The following is a 24,288-nucleotide window of genomic DNA, read 5'->3' as shown; positions in this document are numbered from 1 at the left end:
TCTCAGTCTCCCTCTCTCTGTCCCTCAGTATCTCGCTCTCCCTCTCCACCAAGATCCGATCTCTCCGACGGCGCTGAGCCCTCCCTCCTCTCTTGCTCCCGACTTCCTCTCCCTCTCCACCAAGATCCGATCTCCTCTCCATCTCTCCCCCTCCACCGCTGCCTTCCGCGGCTCCACCGCTCCATGCCCCCTCTCTCTGCGGCTCTACCTCGTATCATCTCCACCGCCATCCAGGCCGCCTCTCCCTCTCCACCGCTGCCCTCCATTGAAATCCAATCTTTCCATTACTGCCCTTCGCTATTTTGGCTTTCTCTCCCTCTCTGCCACTTGCTGAACCCCGACACTAAGGTCGCCTCAGCTTTAGGTATTTTTTTGAGACTTTGAATATGAATTTCGGATCCCAGAACCGGATCCGAATACCCAAGACCAATTAAGGTCCGGGTTTAGTACTTCAAAGCCAGATCTATCGGATATTCGAGTCCGAATTCGATACCAATAATTAAGATCGGATCCAAGTCTAGATATCCAGATTTCGATCCGAACCCGATCTATTAACAAGTCTACTTAGAAGCATCAAGATTGAGGTATCTAATGTTAACAAGCAAATTCAAAACAAGCAGATGGTTTGATAGCCATAAATTAAAGGAACAAAATACTGTTAATCACCTTCGGACAAAAATGATCACGTTGAATGGTGTGGCTCCAAGCCTATGCAGACTCCACTTTTGTTTACCACCAACTATCCTTTTACATTATTTGATGGATAAATATCATGAAAAAATTGATCAACTTTTCTATCGATCAATTTATCCATATTCTTACACTTTTCAAGATGGATAAGTTACTTTTACATGGATAACATTTACTCATTAAATTGAGAGAAAATTTTACCCACCTAGAAGATGGCTAAGTCATTGTTTCATCAACCAGAAAAATAGATATTTATTTTTATTTTTAAGATATCCCACCATCATTTCTAACTCAGTCATCCACTTTCTCCAAATCTATAAAGTATAAAGGATATTATGAAAAATATGGATAAATTTTAATAATTTATCCAGAAAAGAAGTAATGTAGAAGAATGTAGGTAACATAATTTGAAGCTATTTTTTCATACGTAAAAGAATATAGATAAATTATTTTTCTGTCTAATTGTTATTTAAAAAATATTTAACTAAAAATTATATATTTTTAGATAAATTTTTTATCCACAAAAGAATGGACCCTTAAAGAATTAGCAGCCCTCCTAAGGGCTTGTTTGGATAGTTGGATCTAAAATTTCAAAGAAATATGAGTTTGGACCAATACAACCATTTAAATAAAATTGGATTACGCTTGTCTTTATAAATAGCTAAAGAATCACTAAATTGGGCCTGCCCCAATCCTATAGGCAGACAAAAAAGACCACGGCATATCATTTTTTTCTCCCTATGGGATTTAGGCTAATCCATTGTGATGGTTCCCTGGGAATATCAAAACAAGTTGGACTAGACCTTAGTTAGATGATGTATTGACCCAACTCATGATTTCTATGAGATTTTAGGCCCAATCATCCAAATAGGCCCTAATTATGTATCTAGAGGAGAATATACTTATTCAAAAGCAGGCTTAAGTAGGATGCTCGATCATTTCAAATTGGGCCTAACTTTGAGCCTAGCTTAATATTTACATCGAGTTGGTCTAAGACCGATTATTTTTATAGCACATACAAAATTCTCTGAGCACTGCGGCCCCCCCCCCCAACATAGAAAACACACACCACCCAATTACATTGGATCACATAGCACAACTAATAATGTGGCAAATATTTAAGACTGCTTAGATTTTTTTTCTCAAATTTTTTTCCATAAAAATATCTTTTTCCTTAATAGAACAAAAAAAAGAATAATATATATTCCTTCCTGATGTCTTATATGACTTTTTATGAATGTACGTGACATCATGAATAATATATATGACTTTTTATATCTTTATATGATACCTGTTGGTTATTATGATTTTCTGATATCTTATATGACTTTTTATGAATATATATGACATCTTGAACCATATATATGACTTTCTGTAAATATATATGACATCTTGAATATTATATATGGCTTCTTGATGTCTTATATGATTTTCTATGATATATATGATATTCTAAATAATATATATGACTTTCTGATGACTTATATAACTTTCTGCCAATATATATGACATCCTAAATAATATATATGACTTCCTATGAATATAATAATCAACATGATATTATATAAAAATATAAAAAATTATATATATTATTCAGAATATCATATATACTCATAGAAAGTTATATAAGGTATCAAAATATAATAATATTATTCTATCTTTGTTATATGAAAGGAAAAAATATTTTCGTTGGAAAAAATATTTTCGTCAGAAAAAATTTAAGAAAAAAAATTGAGTAATATTAAATATTTGTCTCATTATTAATTGTGCTATGTGATCTAATCGACTGCTGTGGTGCGCTCCATCTCAAATTTTCTCCAATACCCCTGATGCACAAAGTATTTCTCTATACCACATATATTATGTGTTAAAAAAGTTTAGTAAGCTGAGCTGGATTTTGTAAGCTGAGCTCCTCTCTTGGCTAACACCCTTGGCTTCGTCCCCACATCTTCCACTGCCCCTTCCTGCAACATCCCTCTACCCCTCCACACCAATGCCCTCCTCCCCCCTTTCATGCCCGTTATTGCCACCACCTGCACAGGAATGACCCTGCCATCCCCATCCCCTTTCTCAGTTGACTCCGCCACTGCCACCCTCTACAACTGAGGCATCTACATAAATCTCATCGAGGTCTATAGCTATCACGGCTTTCACTTGGCTTAGGCCAAAATCAACATGGTCTACATTGTGCTCCACCCTGAAGGCATCCTCTGACCATAAGGCAAACTCTTTGTGCACCGCGGGTGGTATAGAAAATCCGACGTAAAGTGCACTATCTTGTCCGATTGGTCCACGTAGTCATCGCTTTCCAAGCACATTTAATACCTACAGATTGATTTTTTCGTTTAAAAATTTTATATGACGAAAATATCCATATTTTTTGATAAAATTATGACATCCTATATCCATATTATGACATCTTGCATCTGGAAAGCCATAATTTTTATCCACAGAATGTCATAATATAACGCAGGATGTCATAAAATGCACAAGATGTCATAATTTTTTTCAAAGAATAAAGATATTTTCGTCATTTAAAATTTTCAAACGAAAAAATCAATCTGCAGGTATTAAATGCGTGTTGAAAAGTGGTTGGACAAAAATATCCCTTCTATAATATGATATCCTCGACCATATTATGACATTCTGGACTATAATACGCCACAAGATGTCATAATTTTTTCAAAAGGCAGAAATATTTTCATCATATAAAATTTTTAAACGAAAAAGCCAACCTACTAAAATTAAATGTGCATTGGAAAGCGGTGACTATATGGACCAATTGGATAAGACGATGCGCTCCACATCGGATTTTCTACACCACCCATGGTGCACAAAGAATTTCTCGATCAACCACCCTGTTGCACCTACAACCCCAACATCAATCAGGCCATTGCACTTTTTGAGGCCCTACTGCCAGCAGTGGATCCTCTCCTCCATATCACTCCACCATTGGATATTGACTTAAAAAAAAAAAAGAAAAACCAAACACATAAATAGAAAGCCCCAAGCTCAATAAATAGCAGGCTCAAGCTTGGAAAGTCGGCCCGAAAGTCGAGGTCAAGCTTAATTTAATGACGTGGTAATTTCGACCGAGCCCCATGCAAACCCAGTCGAGGAGAACAACTCCCCACTTAAAACGAACATTCTTTTATTTTCCAACAGCTGATCATCAAGCTCCATCAGATCACTAAGGCTGCAAATACGTCAGGTTAACCCATGACTCGATCCAACCTAACCTGCTTAGACCCGATCTAATCCGTTTTAAAGGACCCACGGGGCCGGATTGGGTTCTAAAATTGGACCCGTTCAATATTTCGGATCAAGTTTGGATTTACTGAATTTGGACCCGACCTGATCCAACCCGACCCGTAAGGACTTTGGGGTTAATTTGGATCTTGAGATATTTTACCCGACCCAACCCGAATCTAATGCTAGACCCGAACTCACCTAAACTCGAACCCATCCTCGCATCCTGAGTCCGGAATCTATCTCTCATACCACCATACACTCTCTTAAAACAAAAGGATGCCCATGTCCTCTCCATCCCTAATATCTATTCTCTCTATCTCCCAGCCCCCAGGCTTCTTCCCCGCTCCTGATCAACCCCTCTCTTTGGTGTCGGCACGGCACAGCCATGCTCTGGCTCAAGGTCCCCAAGCCGGCATCGGCTGTGGCCGCCCAGGTGGTCTAGACCCCGATCAACGTCGTCAGCCAGCGCCTAATGGTCTAGGACGCCGGCGCCGTCACAAGGTACCTCAGTGGCGTGGATGCCTTCAAGAAGATCCTCTGGTCGGACAGCCTCTGCGGTCTCTACCAAGGCTTTGACATGTCGATCCTCACCTATACCCCCTCCAATGCCATCTGGTGGACATCCTACTCTACCTTCTAGCAGTTCACCTAGGGCGGGCTCCGCCGCCTTCATGCCATGGAAGGCGGGGGCAATAGGGGGTCGAGGCCGAACAATGGGACAGTGGTGGTGATGCAGGAGGTGAGTGCGGCGATGGTGGTGGTGGGTGGAGCGATGGCGGCGGTGACAATGCCTCTGGACACGATCAAGATGAGGTTGCAGATGATGGACTGCAGAGATGATGGTCGGATGACTGTAGGAGGGACGATGAAGAAGTTATTGAGGGAAGGGAGGTAGGGGGCATGCTACAGAGGGCTGGGGCCGAGGTGGGCGCCGATGTCAATGTCAGCGACCACCATGATCACCACCTACGAGTTTTTGAAACGATTTTCAACCAAGAAAAAGTCCATCTGAGAGGTATGAAAATGAAAAAAAAAATTATACATGAATCCGAACCGATCCAGATCCGAATCCAAACCGAACCCGCATTTCATAGATTGAAGCAAGGTTATACATAAATCCGACCCAACCTAAATGATCTGTTGGATCAAAAATTTAATCATGGACCTAATCAAACTCGATCCGATCTTTTATTGGGCTGAATTTAGATCCAATATTTAGACCCGATCAAAAAACCGATCGAATTGAGACCACTCATGATTCGATCCGACCCGACCCATTTACACCCTTACAGACCCGACCCATTTACACCCTTACAGATCACGCCTTCCACAACACATCTTCACATGCACCGCTGCTGTCCAACTCTCGTTCATGTAGCCCATTGCTTGCTTTCTCCCAAAATAGACTTTCAGCACAATATCGATTATACCCATCATGCAAACTACATATCATATGTTAGTCAACACAGAGAACTATCACTAGGTGAAGTGCTAGACATGCGCGGGCATAGGCTACCTCTCTTTCAATGTTTTCAATTTAAGGATTAAAAGAGTTCTTTAAATATTTTCGATACCCCTAAAATACAAAATCTAATACAAGACAAGGAAAATTTTGTGCTTAGAAAACAGGGTATCCGACAGATCTGCAAGCATCAAAGAGCAATCAAACCAAGTCCCATAAAGATAAATTATCCATACTGTCTCCTCTTTAAGGATACCAAAACACATACAGAACAAGCTAGCAGCTACAAAAATATCAAAAAGATGGCATAGACAATGATTTGCTCTGGGCCATCAATTCAAATGGTTCCAGTCCTTACCACTCAAAATAAAACTTGTAGAAGAATAATCTTTGGAGAGAGCAAAAAAAAAAATCTAGAAGGCATTAATATTAATTACCATGCTACGATTAAAGATTCGCTTAGATAAGGTCAGCAACATTAGATGGGAGCTCCTCGATCACCACGTTGTAAAACCTCTGAATATCAAACAACATCCTTTCATCGTCACGAGTGACAAAGTTGATCGCCACACCCTTCCTTCCGAAACGTCCACTTCGTCCAATTCGGTGAAGATAGTTCTCTGGTTGGGTTGGCAGATCATAATTTATGACCAGCGAGACTTGCTGAACATCAATACCACGAGCAAGGAGATCAGTGGTGATAAGAACACGGGAGGAACCAGATCGGAATTCACGCATTATAATGTCCCTAGTGTTCTGATCCATGTCTCCATGCGTGGCCGAGACTGTGTGATCCCTGCTCCTCATCTTGTCAGTGAGCCAGTCAACCTTGCGCCTGGTGTTCACAAAGATGACACTCTGAGTGATGGCCAGAGTCTCATAAAGATCACAGAGAGTCTCGAGCTTCCACTCTTCTCTCTCGATGTTGACATAAAACTGTTTAATACCCTCGAGGGTAAGCTCATCTCGCTTCACAAGGATCCTCACAGGTTTGTTCATGAACTTGCGAGTTATCTCAAGGGCCTCAGGAGGCATTGTGGCAGAGAAGACTCCAACCTGAATTTTGGAAGGAAGAAGTTGAAAGATGTCGTAGATCTGCAGTGAAAAGTCAACTGTTAAAACATAAAGAAGCAGAATCCCCTTGTAACCATCAAGTTAAGGACATCAGATTGAAGGACATCAAAGGTGAAGTAAACAACTGATCACATCACAAAAATATAATACGAATTCAGCTGCCAAAGCACACACTCAGGCATCATAAGTTGAAGGCGACATAATTTTACATAAGCCACTGATAATCTAGCAGCGGAAGCAACACATGTAGACTGAGCATTAACAACATAGTATTAAAGCAAATCATATCGTGGTTAAAGTACTGTGGGCTACCAACTTCCTATTGAGCCACAGGCAGCATAAGGTGTAGGCATTAAGAAATGTGGTCAACAAATCTTACAAGTCAGAAAAGAATCGCATGGAAAAGAATTCGGACTTTCTGTGCAACTACTGATTTGAGTGAAAGATAATACTGTTCAAATGTAAAAATTTCTTTAATTACCTCTTTCCAGTGATGAACAATATTAAAATATACAAGCATTCAACATAAACCTCAGAGGCCAGCATACCATCCCAACTATCAAAACCATGACCAGAAATCTAAATTTCCCAAATTTTGAGTATCTCCACCACCCATGCATAACTTCATGTTTCTATACATGAAATTACCACAGGTGTGAATGTGATTGAGATGAATCTAATATTGAAGCCGACATACTCCAAACATAATGATCTACAAGAAGACCTAGTCTGCATGCTGAGCAATGATGAATTCACAAGCTCCTATTATTTGAACTCATCCAATATATCCTTAATTGTCCACATGAAGAACCATATTTTTAATTTTGCAGTGCCTAGGACAAAGGCATGCATTTGACTTAGATTCACTTATGTAAGCAAATTATTTGATAAACAAATTGAACATTCAGAGTTATGGGAGTCAGCTGTTGAGAAAGCACTTTCCACCCATCAACTCACAAGATTGTTGCAATCTTAAAGTTGCAACATCATCGGCAATGAAAACATAATGCCAGTAAAGAAGTGAAAATACTCTAGAGCACCACAACAACTCAAGAGATGCTAACTATAACTGAGCACAAAATTGTGTACTCCAATAGTAACATACTACATAAATCAAAAAGATATAACGACATATATATATATATATAGGACAAGAAAAAAGGACCATATTCCAATTAAGAATTAGCAACCTTGGAATTTTCCTCATGCATCATTCGTTGTCTCAGTTAAATAAAAGCAAGAAACGTTCAGGGAAACACAAGAATGGTTGAAAAGGAATACACAAAGAGGGCACCTGGTCCTTGAAACCACGTGAAAGCATTTCATCTGCCTCATCCAGCACAAACATCCTAATGTAGTCAGGACGGAGTGATTGTCTTCGTAACATGTCGAACACACGACCTGGGGTACCAACAACAACATGAACCCCACTTGAAAGAATCCGTTGATCCTCACGAACACTGGTTCCTCCAACACAAGCATGAACTTTCACACCCAGGTAGTCACCAAGTGCTCGCATGACCTTCTCAATTTGCTGTGCTAGTTCTCGAGTTGGGGCAAGAACTAAAGCCTGGCATTCAACCAACCCATAATCAAGCTGCTGCAAAATTCCAGAACAGAAAGTTGCAGTTTTTCCTGTTCCTGATTGCGCTTGCTGTATTACATCAAGTCCCTTGCAGAAGGGAACGATTCCTCTCTGCTGAATTGCAGAGGGCTTTTCAAAACCTACAGATACACAACACTTATCAGTCCTAAAACCAAGTGTGTTATTAAATCCAAAGTATGAGATGTTAATTATATATGTCTCTACCATAAGCATAAATGCCCCTCAGAAGATTTTCTTGGAGCCCCATAGCATCAAAACTATCATAAACCTCATCGTATGATGTAAAGAAGTCCTGACCATCTGTTGACAGCCTACACTCACGGACACACAACAAACCCAAATGTGACTACAATAAGAAAACATTGTGAGAAGTAATTATGATTCGAATACACAAGTAGTCATGGGAAAGGGCAAAAGAACCCTATAGTAAAACAAAATACAAGGATTGTAAGAAAGAGGCAATACAGCTCAGTCATCTTGGCATCATATTGACGAGCATCAAATTGAGATCCTTCTGGTGCTGCTCCTGCCATGTCTGCAAACAAGAGGTAAAAACTAATAACCATTTCGTTTTGACAATGAAGCAAAGACAATTTCAAGAGCAGATTAAAAAAAAAAAAAAAAAACTAATTATGATTCTCATAAACAGCAATCCCAAATTTGCTTAAAGAAAAGCCTGGAGCAGAAGCATTAGGTCTCCATGATGCCAGATTATTACTATGGTGATCAAACAGAAGCACAATATATTGTTAGTATTCAACAGTATAAACAGAACAGGATCAACAAGTACAAAGAAAGAAGTGTCAAGCAACGTTATAAAGCAACTAATGTCAACACATACAATTTGCCTGGAAAACATTCGGTTGAGGAAAACAACTGGTAACAGGGCATGGCCAACTATAACCGATCAGATGAATACCAGGGTAACTTGATAGAAAAGGGACCGCAGGCACTGGGCTACAAAGCAGGGGGTAGCCCTCCCACAAAGACCACTATCCCCATAAATCCTGGTGAGTGTAGGATTCAGTCCCAGCATTTGGTGCAACTGCCAAAGAATTTACTCACTTGATAAACTGACACCTTGTTCCAAATTTGCTTGTGCTAACTTAATCAATCATTAATAGCAACAAGCTAAACAATCTGAGTGGCCCAAACATTGAACGTATAAATTGGAATTGTTGGCCTAAAGTATAGCAGGATGTCATAACATCAAACAAATATAGCATGAAGATGAAGTCAATACATTACAATACACATGATCCATTTCAGTTCATATATTTTTTCAGACGACTATACTTGTGTGTTGTTCATTTGAGTCCACGTCTCAGATAGTTTAAAGCGTATCATATCATGAGCACCACAATGATACCATGTTTTTCAATTTTTTGAAAAAATTGTTAACTTATGGTTCTCGATAATGAATTTTACCTGAAACCAAATTAGTTTTCAAAAGTGAGAAGGGTAGCAGCTCTATGGCAAAACGAATACAGAATAAGGGGTTGAAACAAGATATGCCATTTAAGAGAACACAAGAAAAGCATAATGCTTGCAAAAGAATAATGAACAATATCATAGGAAACAAAAAACTCTTGAATCTTGGGAAAAAAAATAGTCCAACTGCAAGCAAGCCATAAGATCCTTGAAATTACCCAACCAAATGAACAACAATTGGGCAATCAATTTAACATTGCAATCCACAAAGGCATAAAAAACATAACAAGTTAAAATGGGAACATACAAAAATAGCAAGTCAAAGTATAATTTATGAAGTACTGTCATTCTGTTTTAAACATTTCACTAGATCTAAGACTCCTTTCTTATAGTTATTAGATAGGAGATCTAGGGAAAAACCTAAGCAATTCAACAACAGCAAACTCTTGCCATGTTAAAATTGGGCTGGCTTTTTGGAGAAAACCCAAATAAGTTAAAAAAGGCTCCAAAAGACTGAGCATAATATTATGGCTAAAACCATGAAGTGCTGGTCAACATGGTACAACAAGCATGATATACATCATGCTAATGCCTTACCAACATGCAGCATAGTACCGGCTGCATGCTACCACTTGACATACAGTCATGCCAATACATCAAGCATGACAAGAATTAGCAATGACTTGTAGGGGTGAAAATAGTATAGATATTATCCATCCAGATCCGTTTTCATATCCGAATCAATCCGGATATGGATAGAAATTTGATGATCCGACTAATATCCATATCCGTATTCATATCCGTCAAAGAAAAATCGATATGCATATGGATAGACAACTATCTGATCCGTATCTAAATATTCGAATCTATATGTAATTCTATATAATTTTATATAGTACTTATTAATTTTTAAGAAAAATATACAACTATATAAACATGTTATTAACTTGATTTATCATCTATTTAATAATATCTTTGATTCTGTTGTCATAAAGTTTAATTATCTAAGTAATATATGTAATTATATCCATATTTTCAGTATCCGAATTGTATCTGTATCCATTTAAAACAAATATGAATACAAATTTTTACATCCGAATAATATCCGTATTTATATTCGTCAGACAAAACAAATATGGATATGAATATTGTGGCATCCGATCCATATCCAATCCAATTTCAGCCCTAATGACTTGACATAGCACAGCATGACACCATACATACAATCAGAGGCCAGCATGCCCCTGAATTGCAACACCTAAATCCTTCTTAAGAAGCAACATTTCATAAGCACCCCATGAATCTTCTCAATGAAGACATTCAGTTGTTGGCATGCAAAAAATGACTAATTTTTGGTTAATAGTGAGTGGCAGCTAGGAAGTTCGTCTTGGTACTTTTGTTGGTAGTAGGATTTTGAGGCAGTGACATAAAGATAAACCCAATCTAGGGCAGACAAACATCATCAACAAGCGCCTTAGCTCATCCAATCATGGGCTTAGGAGCTCAATGCTGCTTCCATAGTTCATGTGCTGCCTTCCCTGCAGTCCAATTTGATCTGTAAATCAAATCAGGATTCCATAAGTTGCCTCATATCACCCCCTCCCATTTTTTGGCATCCCCACTCACCAGATCTCATGAGTTGCCTTAGCCCCTCCTGCCTTCTAGAGAAGGCACATCACCCTTTTCGAAAAGCACCAGGGAGTGGGTTCATTAGTATTCAAGGTTCTGTTGCTCAAAAAATAATCAGTAGAAAACAGTGATATAGGATCGTGAATATTACAAGAAAATCTTTTGTTCTAATTATAAGAAAGAAACAGGAAAAAAAAAGGACACCAATTAACTAAATGGATTAGCATGCAAGTCTTCATTATTAGATATCTATATAACAAATGGTAAGGTTGTGTTATAAATCACAGACTGCTTTCTTACACTTCCATAAAATAATGATCCTCCTTTGCTTGATATAATGTTGCCTTTAAGAATAACTTTTTAAGTTCCTGAACAATATCATAATTATTATTGGATCACAAATTATTCCCGGCAACATTTATCTTCTTAATAAGGATTTATTTCATGTTAATTTTGTTCAGGTTTGCATATTCACTTTCAAGCATCAATGCTTCTCTTAGGACTGTCACTGCCTCTATGGTACAACATATGAGTGATCCATGAACAATTAACAGAGAACAAAATGAACTAAATGCAAGCCAGCAGAGCCAATACCGCATGATAGTACCATGCCAATGCCTTACTGGCAAAAGGGATTAGCATGCTATAAGTTGTATGCAGGTGTTTAGCACAAAATGGTGCCAATGCATGCCAAGCACTAGCACAACATTGTACCTACCATAAAAGAGCTACACCAGTACAATACCAGCACCCAGTACATCAATCCTTTAAGAACATAGCTATGCACATTAGGGGAAAAACTGCTTGATAAAGGATGTCTTTGAAAGAGATGACTAAAAATTATCAAATACCTAATCCCTCTCCTAGTTGATTATGTGCTTTTAGAAGACTTAATTCTCCATATCATGAAAAATTTGAATCTCATAATGTGAACAAGAATGGAGAGAAATTTTAAAAAAAAAAAAAAATTATTTGATGGCATCATTTACCAAAAATTTGGACTCTAAGTAACAAGGTTGATCACCGATTTCTTATATGGAAAGTCCAAGTTTCGAAAAGATGACATTCAATCAAAGTTCATACATATATAATTAAGAAATGAAAATGGAAGAAACTATTTGAAACAATCTACTTTTGAATTATGTAGTGATCAGTAAAATCATCTTAGCAAAACAAATTGTTACATGGAAATAAGTAATTCAAGATCAAAAACCATGAAATGAGTTTGGATCAACTTAGCTGATTTGAAATCCCATATATTGTTGGTACTGCCAATTTAGAAGAAAAAGGATAAAGCAAATGTAGATTTAAAAGGACAAGAAGCAATTCTCATATAACTACACCACCAAAATAACCATACAAAAACCAACCATAAGCTCAACAACTATCCCAAAAACAAACGGATTCCTCTCCCATCTCATAAGAAGAAAAACGGGTGATGGAGTTTCTTTTATTTATCTTTTTTTTTTAAAAAAAAGCTGCATCTGAAAAATTGATTGACTGAAAAAAAACCAAGCTGCCTCAGTTTTTTACCCCTTAGAGAGGCAGAAGGGTGGATGGAGCACCAGCTTATATTAATCAGTTCAGAAACTGCTCTTTGTTGATTAAAGGAACATAATAGATGCAGTAAAATATACTTATGTTTGCTAGAAGACATTATTGGTTAGGGCTAGCAATAGATCGGTCTTACCTCACTCTTGAGTCCATGCAGGAAAACCGAATCAGCATGTACTTGCATTGCAGTTTGTCTAATTACTTTTTGAAAATTCACAGTCAAATGATTGAACAACGGGGATCAATTTACTTATGATACTAAGTTGACATTCAAAAAAGTATCTAATGACTTATGAGTTCCCTGTTTATCAGAAAGATTGGTATTATGTGCTCATTATCAACCAATCACTTATTCACAAACCCTGTGTGGGGCTAATAGTTTTCATTTGCTCTCTCAGGGAAAAACCAAAAGAAAATGTAAAGATTGTATACATTGAGCTTTCTGTGCATGCCAAGATACACAAAATAATAGCCATGAAGAGGAAAGTGACAAAAAAATCAAATTCATCTTTTTACGTAAACAATTGTTACTTTAAACAAATATATTTCTATTTTATTTATAACAAATATCTTGCACAGATGAGTAGACAAATCCTGATTTGTCAAGTACAACCTCTAACACATGGCAAAATATGATTACTGAATCCATGACTGTACCTTACTGCCGTTAACCCTTTGAAAACAAACTCAGGCATATGTAATATTCCATAGATACAAACATTTGAATTCAAAGAGTCAAAACAAGAAATCAGGGGTTCCAGGGCTCAAGCATTGTGGAATATATTTTTTATCAATTAATATCAAAATATTTGATTAAAAAGTAAATGTCCAAACACAGAGAAGCAATGAACCTCTCTAGTTATCTCACCTATATGAATAATAACATACTCCTAGAATCCTCAGATAACCAATGATTTATAGATCTTTTGTATTGCAAATTTCATGAAGAATGTAATATGCCAACAAGTTGGAACTTAGGAAAACATGTTAACTACTCTTTTTGTTTTTTTCCCCCTGAGTAGCTGCAAGAGTGAAAAATAAAACTCTGCAAGAGTAAACGTAAAACTATCTAAATCAATTATTCACATATGGAGAAAAATCTCAAGAACAAGACCTAAAGAGTCTCATAAAATGCCTGAGAAATCAAAAATGAAAAGCAGGTGTAACAATGGATTTGGACACAAGGATAAAACAAATCTAACCTAGCTACCAAAAACAAGCAGAAGTTGCAAATCTCTAACATGGCGGAAAGATTTTTACTGAAATATGAAACGATACCGTTTTATCCCAATAAAGAAGGGACACATTAATAGTATTTCCCTTTTTTTAAAAAAAAGCCTTCCTGGAGCACATTATTTACCCCAAAAAAAAAAAAAAAATCTAATCTAGCAACCATGAATCCAGCATACCCAGCTAGATCCAACTTCCCCAAGAAAAGAACAGTTAAAGCGACGCTCCAAAAAAGAACCCCTTTTTCTAAATTGATGAAACCCTAGATCTATAAACAAACAAAACTGACCAGATCCACTCAATTCCAAATAGATCGAAGAAAAAATAAGAACAAAAACAGTAATCGACCCTAAATTTCCAAACACAACTATAAGTATCCAAACGACAGAACCAAAAAAAAAAAAAAAAAACAAAAAGAAAACACAATAAGACATCCAAATCCCACAACATACATCAGATTCAGAAATTTATGACGGTAGAAAAGGCAGCAACAAGATTCCATTTGCGTAAAAAGAACACAAAAGAGGATACAGACATCTAAAGATTCATAAGACGATCTATACTTCACCTGCTTGCGATAAAGAGAAGGGTCGGCTGCTGGTGGTGATTACTGGAGAGAGAGAAATCGAATCGAGAGGGCCGATCAACTGCTGAACCCGAGATCAAGCCTCGGATTCAACGGCGGCGGGAGGAGTTGTAACTGCTCTTGAAGGGAATCTTTTAAAGGGGGAGCTGGGAGAGCGGCGTTAGGCGAGTGCGACGCGGCTAGGGTTTCCCGCTCCCACTCACTGTGGGATTGGGCCGGCCCAGTTGTCCTACTTGGAATCTCGACCGGACCGGCCTGGTCCAGTTGGACATAATTGTTCCCGCTTTTTCTCCTTCCTCATGAGAAAGGAATTATATCCTGCACTGCATACACATGCCACTAATCATAGCTTCTAATTCTTATAGCGGTGTATCAAGAAGAGTACTGGATGAATAGAATTAAGGGAACGGGTGACCATACTTGAAGATAGATGAATAGAATTAAAGGAACGGGTGACTATACTTGAAGATGGATACGACACATGCCGTCTAGGATATAAATTTTTTATGAGATATTATACCATACAGCACGTGCGATGCACCATACCAACCATCTTACCCTTCTCGTTGGGCTTCATTCATTATATGCTCATTGAGATGATTAGCTCATTGGAAGGAAATGAGTTGATTGGTGTGGTGCACAACCACATTATGCATGTGGTGTAGGGTATAGCCCTTGGGGTAATATTTGCACAAGAAAGTTATTTGGCTGGCAGATGTGTTGCCCTCCTCTCACTAATGGCTCTGCCATGATACCTGCATTGCTCGTACCATGAAGCTGCGTTTGATTTGTGGCGCTTGTGTCACCATAGCACTCTAATTTCATGAGACCCACTTTACTCACATAATGCCAAATCAGCAGCTTTAATGGTGTAATGTTTCCATATCAGCTGTTAAACTGTTGCCACTAGGTTATATAACTAGTCACATCTATGGCATGTGTGTCTGGTGCATTTATCCTTTTCTCAATTAATTATATTTTCTGACCTTAATAAAATGATGTCGACAAGTATACCAAATGATAGCAGGTGTCACCTCCGAGTGTAATTCTCCTTTCCCTATTTTGCCTAACCAAATTTGAGAAGGTGTTTGTTTACTTGCACGTACCTCCAGCAAGTATTGCTGCAGTGGCCAAAGTCCTGTTATGTTTGATTCTTTAATACAAACAAACTCAGCAAGTGATTTTAATAAAACCATTTCAAATGCTGCAAAACCTCAAGATTAAAGCCAGGGTAAGTAAAAGCATTGAGATTGTTGAATTCAAGCATGGTGAAATTTCTCTATTTCCAACTCAGAATGGCTTACTAGCTGTCATATTTACGGTTCAAAAGTAGCAGTTCTCAGGATGCATATACAAATGCAAGAAAGATAAAAAACACTCACCTTTCCATCCAATAATCGCCTCTCAGACCATTCAGAAAAAGAGGAATCCAATCTCTCCTTCAAAGTTTCCCATCACACATAGGAAAACCAAGATATTTTATGAGGCAAACCATCGAGGGCCTTCCCAAAAAACAATTACATATCTAGCTTTATAATCTTCCTCGGGAGAGGAGTATCAGAGCAATACAGAGCTGATGGAAGAGTCAGCCACCACAGCCATATATCGCCTATTTAACAATATCCATAGTTCAAGTAAATATAAATTACCTGCTTAATCCTTCGTCTCTTGTTTGAAATTGTTTGAAATAAAAGAAGTTTAGTTACATTTTCTGCCCATACACAAGATAACATGGACATATTGTACTTTTTTTTTTCCTGCTAAAATGGATACGATGCACTTTACCAATGCATTTACCGACCAAGCTTTTGTGAGCACAGAAAAACATACACCTGCAGTAGCTCTGTAGCTTACAGTGTCTTACAACTAATCATCACCCAGGTAAAGAACTGGGTCCAAAACCCATAGAACAATTTGATGGTAAAACAGGCCCCTCGGATCACCCACACATCAAAATGTGAAAGTGATGCTTTTGATGTCATGCTAATGCGACCGCATCTTAATATACAATTTAAAGATTCACCAAATGATCTAACGAGCATTGGACCTAGTTTGTGTAATAAATAAAGAAATAATGAAACCAAGCTTTTTTTTAAAAAAAAGCAGAAAAATTACATTCCTCCCTTTCAGTGCAACCACAAAACTGGCAACAAAATCAAACAACAAGAAAAACTTGCAAAGATGAGCTAAAAATAAGTTTGCTTCACATCGCTGTCACACCAAATGGTCCCAACACATACCACTGGACGGTCGGATTAAGTTTGATAAGAATAGCACTAGAAAAACATAAAACCCTACAAATATAAATTAAATACTATATTAACACAAACTCATCATAGGAGGTCAGCAACATTAGATGGGAGCTCCTCAATCACCACGTTGTAAAACCTCTGAATATCGAACAACATCCTTTCATCATCACGAGTGACAAAGTTGATCGCCACACCCTTCCTTCCGAAACGTCCACTTCGTCCAATTCGGTGAAGATAGTTCTCTGGTTGGGTTGGCAGATCATAATTTATGACCAGCGAGACTTGCTGAACATCAATACCACGAGCAAGTAGATCAGTGGTGATGAGAACACGGGAGGAACCAGATCGGAATTCACGCATTATAATGTCCCTAGTGTTCTGATCCATGTCTCCATGCGTGGCCGAAACTGTGTGATCCCGGCTCCTCATCTTGTCAGTGAGCCAGTCAACCTTGCGCCTGGTGTTCACAAAGATGACACTCTGAGTGATGGCCAGAGTCTCATAAAGATCACAGAGAGTCTCGAGCTTCCACTCTTCTCTCTCAATGTTGACATAAAACTGTTTAATACCCTCAAGGGTGAGCTCATCTCGCTTCACAAGGATCCTCACAGGATTGTTCATGAACTTGCGAGTTATCTCAAGGGCCTCAGGAGGCATTGTAGCAGAGAAGACCCCAACCTGGACTTTAGAGGGAAGAAGTTGGAAGATGTCGTAGATCTGCAATGATAAATTGCTTGTAAGAATAACTTCATAACATCATGATCTACATTAAATGAACAGAGGTAAGCTATGAAGGAGGAGGAGGGGGGAATGCCAACTTCCTTCACAAACATACACTTATCAATCTGTGAATACACAATAAACAGCAGAGTTAGAGAGTATTAAAATTGAACATGCTCATAGCATCTTAGCACATGTCAAGCATCTTTCGGTAACAACACATATATACCATGCTAAGAATAAATATGTCAAGGAACTTCATATATCTTCATTCCAAGAACACCAAAACTTTAAATAGGAATTTGCATGGAAGGGGTAAATTCATGCCTTCTGCTTACGACAGAATATGCTTCTGAACACAAATCAGAACTCTACTCAAATGACATTACTAATACACCTATGGGTTTGCAGTAGATGAAGTCAAATGCAACAAATATTCTTTGCTTTTAATGCCTGAAGCTACAATATTTTATGGTGTAAGCATAAAGACGCAAATTATAGCACAATACATATCAAAGAGTTCGCTGAAGGAAAAAGATTAAGATTGCACTCATTAGCCCCAAAATTAAAGAAATCATAAAGAAAAGCACAGACTTAGCAAACATCAAGGAAAGGGCGAAAAGGAAACCTGGTCCTTGAAACCACGTGAAAGCATTTCATCTGCCTCATCCAGTACAAACATCCTAATGTAGTCAGGACGGAGTGATTGCCTTTGTAACATGTCGAACACACGACCTGGGGTACCAACAACAACATGAACCCCACTTGAAAGAATCCGTTGATCCTCACGAACACTGGTTCCTCCAAAACAAGCATGAACTTTCACACCCAGGTAGTCACCAAGTGCTCGCATGACCTTCTCAATTTGCTGTGCTAGTTCTCGAGTTGGGGCAAAAACTAAAGCCTGGCATTCAACCAACCCATAATCAAGCTGCTGCAAAATTCCAGAACAGAAAGTTGCAGTTTTTCCTGTTCCCGATTGCGCTTGCTGAATTACATCAAGTCCCTTGCAGAAGGGAACAATTCCTCTTTGTTGAATCGCAGAGGGCTTTTCAAAACCTAAGAAAACACATTACATTAAATGATAGGTATTCGTCCTCAAACTAAACACATCATTGAATCAAACTGGATAAATCACTGATAGGAATAATCAATACTATGGTTCTACCATAAGCATAAATCCCTCTGAGAAGATTTTCCTGGAGTCCCATAGCATCAAAACTATCGTAGACCTCATCATATGTTGTGAAGAAATCTTGTCCATCTGCTGTTAGCCTACACTCAACCATATACATTGCAAACAAACAACCATACTTAGAAACATGGCCAAATAAAGTTAAAACACAGCAGGTGCTAGGGCATGACATAAAAATAAAGGATATAAAGAGAGGAAAAATTAAAAGGAAGAAGTAATACAGCTCATTCATTTTGGTATCATATTGGCGTGCATCAAATTGAGATCCTTCTGGTACCTGTCCAGCCATGTCTGCAAACAAGAGTGGATAAGATAATGAGTAGAGAAATGATGGCCACTAACAACAAACTCTAAGGGGCAAAAAAAATCTAATTAAAAACTAAACATATCAAAAGATTAACCAAAGCTTGAATCTCCAATATGCTATATCATAAAATAACAAATATACAAAAAAGTTACTAGCAAAAATCAACATAACATACATCAGAAAGAACAGAAAAATATAATGCAGTACAAGAAATGTAAACTAAGATTTTAGAGAGATTAGTGCCCTGAACATGTAATCTGCGAGGGAGGAGAGATAAATGGGGGCTCTTCTTTCTTGGATGGATGTAAGTGTTGCAATTGTTCACAATTCAAGGTGACAAAAGGGAAGAAGCAAAAAAGAAGAAATAATACACAGTGAATGAAAGCTAAGAAATGATAGAGTGGAGGTAGCATAGAAGTTGCAACAGTTGCAAAAGCATCAAGGAGAACCAATAAAAATTGTATCTGCATGTACAATGAAGATCCAACATAGAAAAAAATGCACAAATTTGCATTAAGGTCAAGCAGCAGAGACCAAGCTTATTGATGGATATCACAAAAGGATTTGGCAAAGCTTGTGGCAGAATATGAGGCAATGCTAGATGATTATGGTACAACCAATTTAAGAAACACTGCACACATAAACTATTCACAACAGGAAGGAACCAGGTTTTTAACATAATAAAGCTTCATTAAAAGCATATGAAGATAAAAGGTGCATAGAGCACTGGTTTAAGTATAAAAATAGAATTAGGAAATGGGTCTTAACAGAAATGGATACAAAATACTGAAAAAACATAAATTGATCGAACGGAATAGGTGAAGGCATTTCAAGAATTTATACCAAAGCACTTGGGTTTGTGCTGTTGCAGAGAGAGCAAAATAAAGCTTAAACCCAGAGAAGAGTTTTCTTCCCTCCCATTTGAGAAAAGGGAAGATAATTCAGGGAAATAAAATTTGACAAAATTAAGGGCCTTTTCTTCCTCCCTAAAAAATCATTCTTCTCTGAAGGAGCGATTTTGAGAAAAGTCAATAAAAAGGAAAGTGTAGCAGGACAATTGAACCACATCCTAGTCATTTTTTCTACAATTTTGTCATCAATTTTCTAGATTCAACCAAAACATAAGAAAGGTCATTTTTTCCTTGCATTTTCTGGAACAAATTTACTTTCCTTTCTATTATTTTGGCAAACAAATCCTTAAGATTTTAGCAAGAGTCGCAGAAGAAAATATATCTATCAGTATTATTTATAGCTTTATTAGGTACAAGTGACAGTAAGTATAGTAGAAAAACATAAACAAACAGCTTCTACTATAAGCATCGTGCAGATGTAACAGCACTACGGCTTGTTTAATTCAAGAACTGGGAAAAAATGAACAATAACAATCACTTAACCTATAATTGTAGTGCCTAAACTATGTAAAGGTTGCCACAACATTTTTCCAAGCAACTATTCAGTAATGAGATTGAGAAACTTTTTTTTGTTTTTTTTCTTTCTTCTCTTCTTATTACTCTCTAAGTTTTCATAGGACCAATCAGATAAGAATAAAGAGATGAGTTTACATAGATAAATACCTACCTACCTACCTTTTAAAAGAGAGATACAGCATTAATTCATATGAGAAGGTATACATATATACATTTGTATGAGAAGGCATGCGTGCATACATACACGCCCTTTAACTGGAGATGCAACATTAATTTATACAAAAAGATATACACATGCATATATACATACATACATACATAATGGTACTTTTAAATGAAAATTGACATTATTGAAAAAGATCTATGCTGCATAAAATGCTCAGAAATTATTTTTAAAAAAAATCATGCAGTATTATGCTCGCTAGGCAAGAGTCTCTAAAACAAACGATTTTTTGTCCACAGCATAGATCATGATCAATAGTGTCAATTTTGATTTTGAGATATACAACATTAATTTGTACTAGAGAGTATGCATGCATATGCTTGCTTGATGCATCGGCAAGAGATTTCTAAAATAAATGATTTTTTGTCTCCAGGCAGTTTATACACCATAAATCATGATCCAGAGTCTTGATTTTGATTTTGAGAGATACAACATTAATTTGTACTAGAAGGTACACACATAGGCAAGAGATCTCTAAAATAAATGATTTTTTTTTCTCTAGGCATTTTATACAACATAGATAATGATCCATGGTGTCGATTTTGAGATACATAATAAACATACATATGTGCATGCATGCATGTATATTCATTTTGAGAGGTACGGCATTAATTTGCACCAGATAGTATTTAGGGCCAAATGTCATACATACATGCATACGCCACATATATGTGTGTATTGCATCTCAGCAAAATAATTTGCACTAGAAAGTATTTAGGGCCAAATGCCACACATACATAGCTGTCTGCGTTGCATCTCTCTGAAGTTATAGTCCAGGCTTATTACAAAACCAAATCATAAAAGAAAAAAAATGGACGTATTCAGTAAAAAATAACATTCTGATGGAAAAAAAGGAAAAATAATCTGATGCCCAACATAATAACATCAAAACAACTGCACAATAATTTCCCATCCCAAGTCCTGGATGTGCAAGTTCTAGATCCCCTGCACGCTGGAAAAGTATATTACGCAAACTGTTGATCAGGCCAATCAATTCCAACTCGAAGCAAATGGCTGATGACACACTTTATAATCATTTCCAAGAAAAGGAGGAGGAGAAAAAGCCGTGAAAAACGCAAAAGAGAACGGAAGTCAACACAAACAAATTATATCCTAAGACGTCCAAAACCAACCAATCCGACTAGATCCACCAGTTTCAGATATAAGGGACAGGGAAAAAGACTATAGATTTCATAAGATTCATGCAGATATACACAAAGGAAAAAAAGTAATAATAATAACCCTAGCACATCAAAAATAGGATGTTTAATACTCGGAAGCCAATAAGGCGGACCAGATCCAGCAGTTTCGAAATTAGATATAAGAAACAATATTTCTTCCAACTCGAGGGAGAGGAGGACAACTGAACGGAATCGATATCGATCCAATACGAAAAGTAATGGATGGTAGCAGCTTCCGACCAACTCCACTTACTTGCTCGATCGAGAAGGCGACGGAGACCACCTCCGAATCCGATTCGCTTGCTATTGAGGGAGAAGTGCGCTCCGATCGGCAGCTGAACCCGAGATCAAGCCTCGGATTCAACGGCAGTCAGAGAGGTGGAAGGCGGCTTTTCGAGAGATCAGAGAACAAAGGGCAATGAAAGGGGCGGGACCGGCGCTGGGCCCACTCTGTTTACCGGATCAACACCAGTCGCCGGGCCTGAGACCAACGAGAGATTATTCCCTACGCTTACGTACCAGGTTGTCGTTCATGGCACCAACCACAACCGCTATAAAATTCATCAAAATAAATATACTTTTCAGTTAAATCCGTAACTATTCTTGAAATATGGACTTCATAAAGTTCTTAAAGCGGTTGTGATTAGTGATAGCATAATACATATGGCATATGATTTCTTGACAGGATGGCAATGGATAAAATTTAGATAGGATATTATACTATTAGTCTTAAATTTGAATTTAATATTTTATATTTAAATTTTATTTAATAAATAAAAAAATTTAATTTTTATATCTAATAGATTTAAAGATATCCACGGATAACTCATTTCTCCATATCCAATCCATATTCATCTCATATCTAAAAAAAAATAAACAATCAAAATAATTTTATCCATATTATCAATCAAACAAAATTATCAATTCAACATAAAAATAATTTATAAATTAATTTATAAAAATCAAACATAGAAATAAAATTACAATTCAACATAAAATATATAAATAATCAAAATAATTTTATACATATTACCAACAAAATAAAATTATAAACATATATATTCGGATATGGATTCGGATATTATCCATACCCATAGGTTCGGATCGGATTCGAATTCGAATTTGAGTAGAAAACAGCATTACCATACTTTATCCATATCCGTGCTATAATTTTTGAATTTTTTCAAAATCCGATCAAATCCTATTTTTTGAATTTAATCGAATTTGGATAGAGCGCATATCCATCGAATCAGATCGATTTTATCATTCTTATTTCTAAGATTTCTCGAAATGGACAGTATTTCTCTCTCATACATTATTTTTTGAGTTTAATCAGGGATTTGATAAATGCATACCCTCTCACTCTTGACGATCCCGCCTCACTATTCCTGGCAGACCTATGATGCCACATCCTCTCCACTTCTGTACGATACTGCCGATTCTTCCATCCGCTCAATCCGACAACGCCCCCCTCCCTCATAGACTCCACGTGCGCTGCATGAGCCACGGTCTACTCCACTATCTCGCAACAATTTCCTGACGGTGGTCCACTACGAACGTTATGAACGTCGTATCAGTCTGTGATCGCTATAAAATGGATCCAGATACGTTATCATAAGCTCCATTTTATCTCAAAATCTGCTAATTTTCGTTCGACATATTCTTGTTGACAGACATCCATTCTTTGACAGAACTGACTTACGTCGAATCTGCAGAGCAACCCACCTCGGTTTAACTTCCTTTGCAGTCCACGCGACCGACTCCTCGACTCCAACTCTGACGCAACGAATTTGCACCAAAAGACACTAGAGACAATTTGTCATTCTTATTTCTCAAATTTCTCAAAATGGACACCATTCCTCAAATGACACCATTCCTCTCTCATACATGCACGCATGCACAAGAGAAAACGGTTATCTTATTTTTGAAATTATGGACACCATTTCTCTCATCATGCACACGCATGCACCAAGAGAAACTGTGTCATTCTTATTTCTCGATTCTCAAATGGACACCATTTCTCTCATAGCATGCATCAAGAGGAAACGGATCGGATTTCTCAATGAGCAAGAGATTATTTTATGTGAACAAGATCAAACGGTTAATGTACGGTGGATAACAACCTTACATGCAAGCGGCAAATGACTATTGAACAGCTGGTCCAAATACTAGCTTCACCAACTCAACTACTTGTGTGCAGTGGTGCAAGTATGCCCGCTATTGAACAGGTCTACTGATGTGGTCCAAATACTAGCTTCACCAACTCAACTGCTTGTGTGCAATCTGTAGATACGGTGCAAGTATGCCCGCTTGATCTTGATCCAGACCATCCATTACAATATGGAAACTGAATATACCTGTGCATGGCATCTTGAGTAGCTATTATCTTAATAATTGTCCATGATATAGCCTATTATGAACTGTAATTATAAAATTAACTCAACCATCAAATTACAAGTTCATTCTACA

General features: G+C 37.5%; 2 protein-coding genes and 1 pseudogene across 2 annotated transcripts; 1 reads left to right on the top strand and 2 right to left on the bottom strand.

Moving 5' to 3' along the window:
- Nucleotides 1-4,327: 4,327 nt before the first annotated feature.
- Nucleotides 4,328-4,954, top strand: LOC105049358 (uncharacterized; annotated as a pseudogene).
- A 666-nt stretch (nucleotides 4,955-5,620) lies between these two features.
- Nucleotides 5,621-14,728, bottom strand: LOC105049303 (eukaryotic initiation factor 4A-2). Its single transcript, XM_010928911.4, has 5 exons — nucleotides 14,497-14,728; nucleotides 8,550-8,619; nucleotides 8,289-8,395; nucleotides 7,773-8,203; nucleotides 5,621-6,499 (listed from the first exon to the last, which is right to left on the bottom strand). The coding sequence occupies exons 2-5, from the start codon at nucleotides 8,615-8,617 to the stop codon at nucleotides 5,864-5,866; spliced, it is 1,242 nt and encodes a 413-aa protein (XP_010927213.1). The 5' UTR covers nucleotides 8,618-8,619; nucleotides 14,497-14,728; the 3' UTR covers nucleotides 5,621-5,863.
- A 1,968-nt stretch (nucleotides 14,729-16,696) lies between these two features.
- On the bottom strand, nucleotides 16,697-22,257 carry LOC105049302 (eukaryotic initiation factor 4A-15). Its single transcript, XM_010928910.4, has 5 exons — nucleotides 22,073-22,257; nucleotides 18,903-18,972; nucleotides 18,655-18,761; nucleotides 18,115-18,545; nucleotides 16,697-17,483 (listed from the first exon to the last, which is right to left on the bottom strand). The coding sequence occupies exons 2-5, from the start codon at nucleotides 18,968-18,970 to the stop codon at nucleotides 16,848-16,850; spliced, it is 1,242 nt and encodes a 413-aa protein (XP_010927212.2). The 5' UTR covers nucleotides 18,971-18,972; nucleotides 22,073-22,257; the 3' UTR covers nucleotides 16,697-16,847.
- Between the last annotated feature and the right edge of the window lie 2,031 nt (nucleotides 22,258-24,288).

The sequence above is a fragment of the Elaeis guineensis genome, chromosome 7 (genome assembly GCF_000442705.2).
Source record: "Elaeis guineensis isolate ETL-2024a chromosome 7, EG11, whole genome shotgun sequence".
Lineage (NCBI taxonomy): Eukaryota > Viridiplantae > Streptophyta > Magnoliopsida > Arecales > Arecaceae > Elaeis > Elaeis guineensis.
Note: the sequence above shows the minus strand (reverse complement) of the source record. Positions and strands in the feature narration are given on the sequence as shown.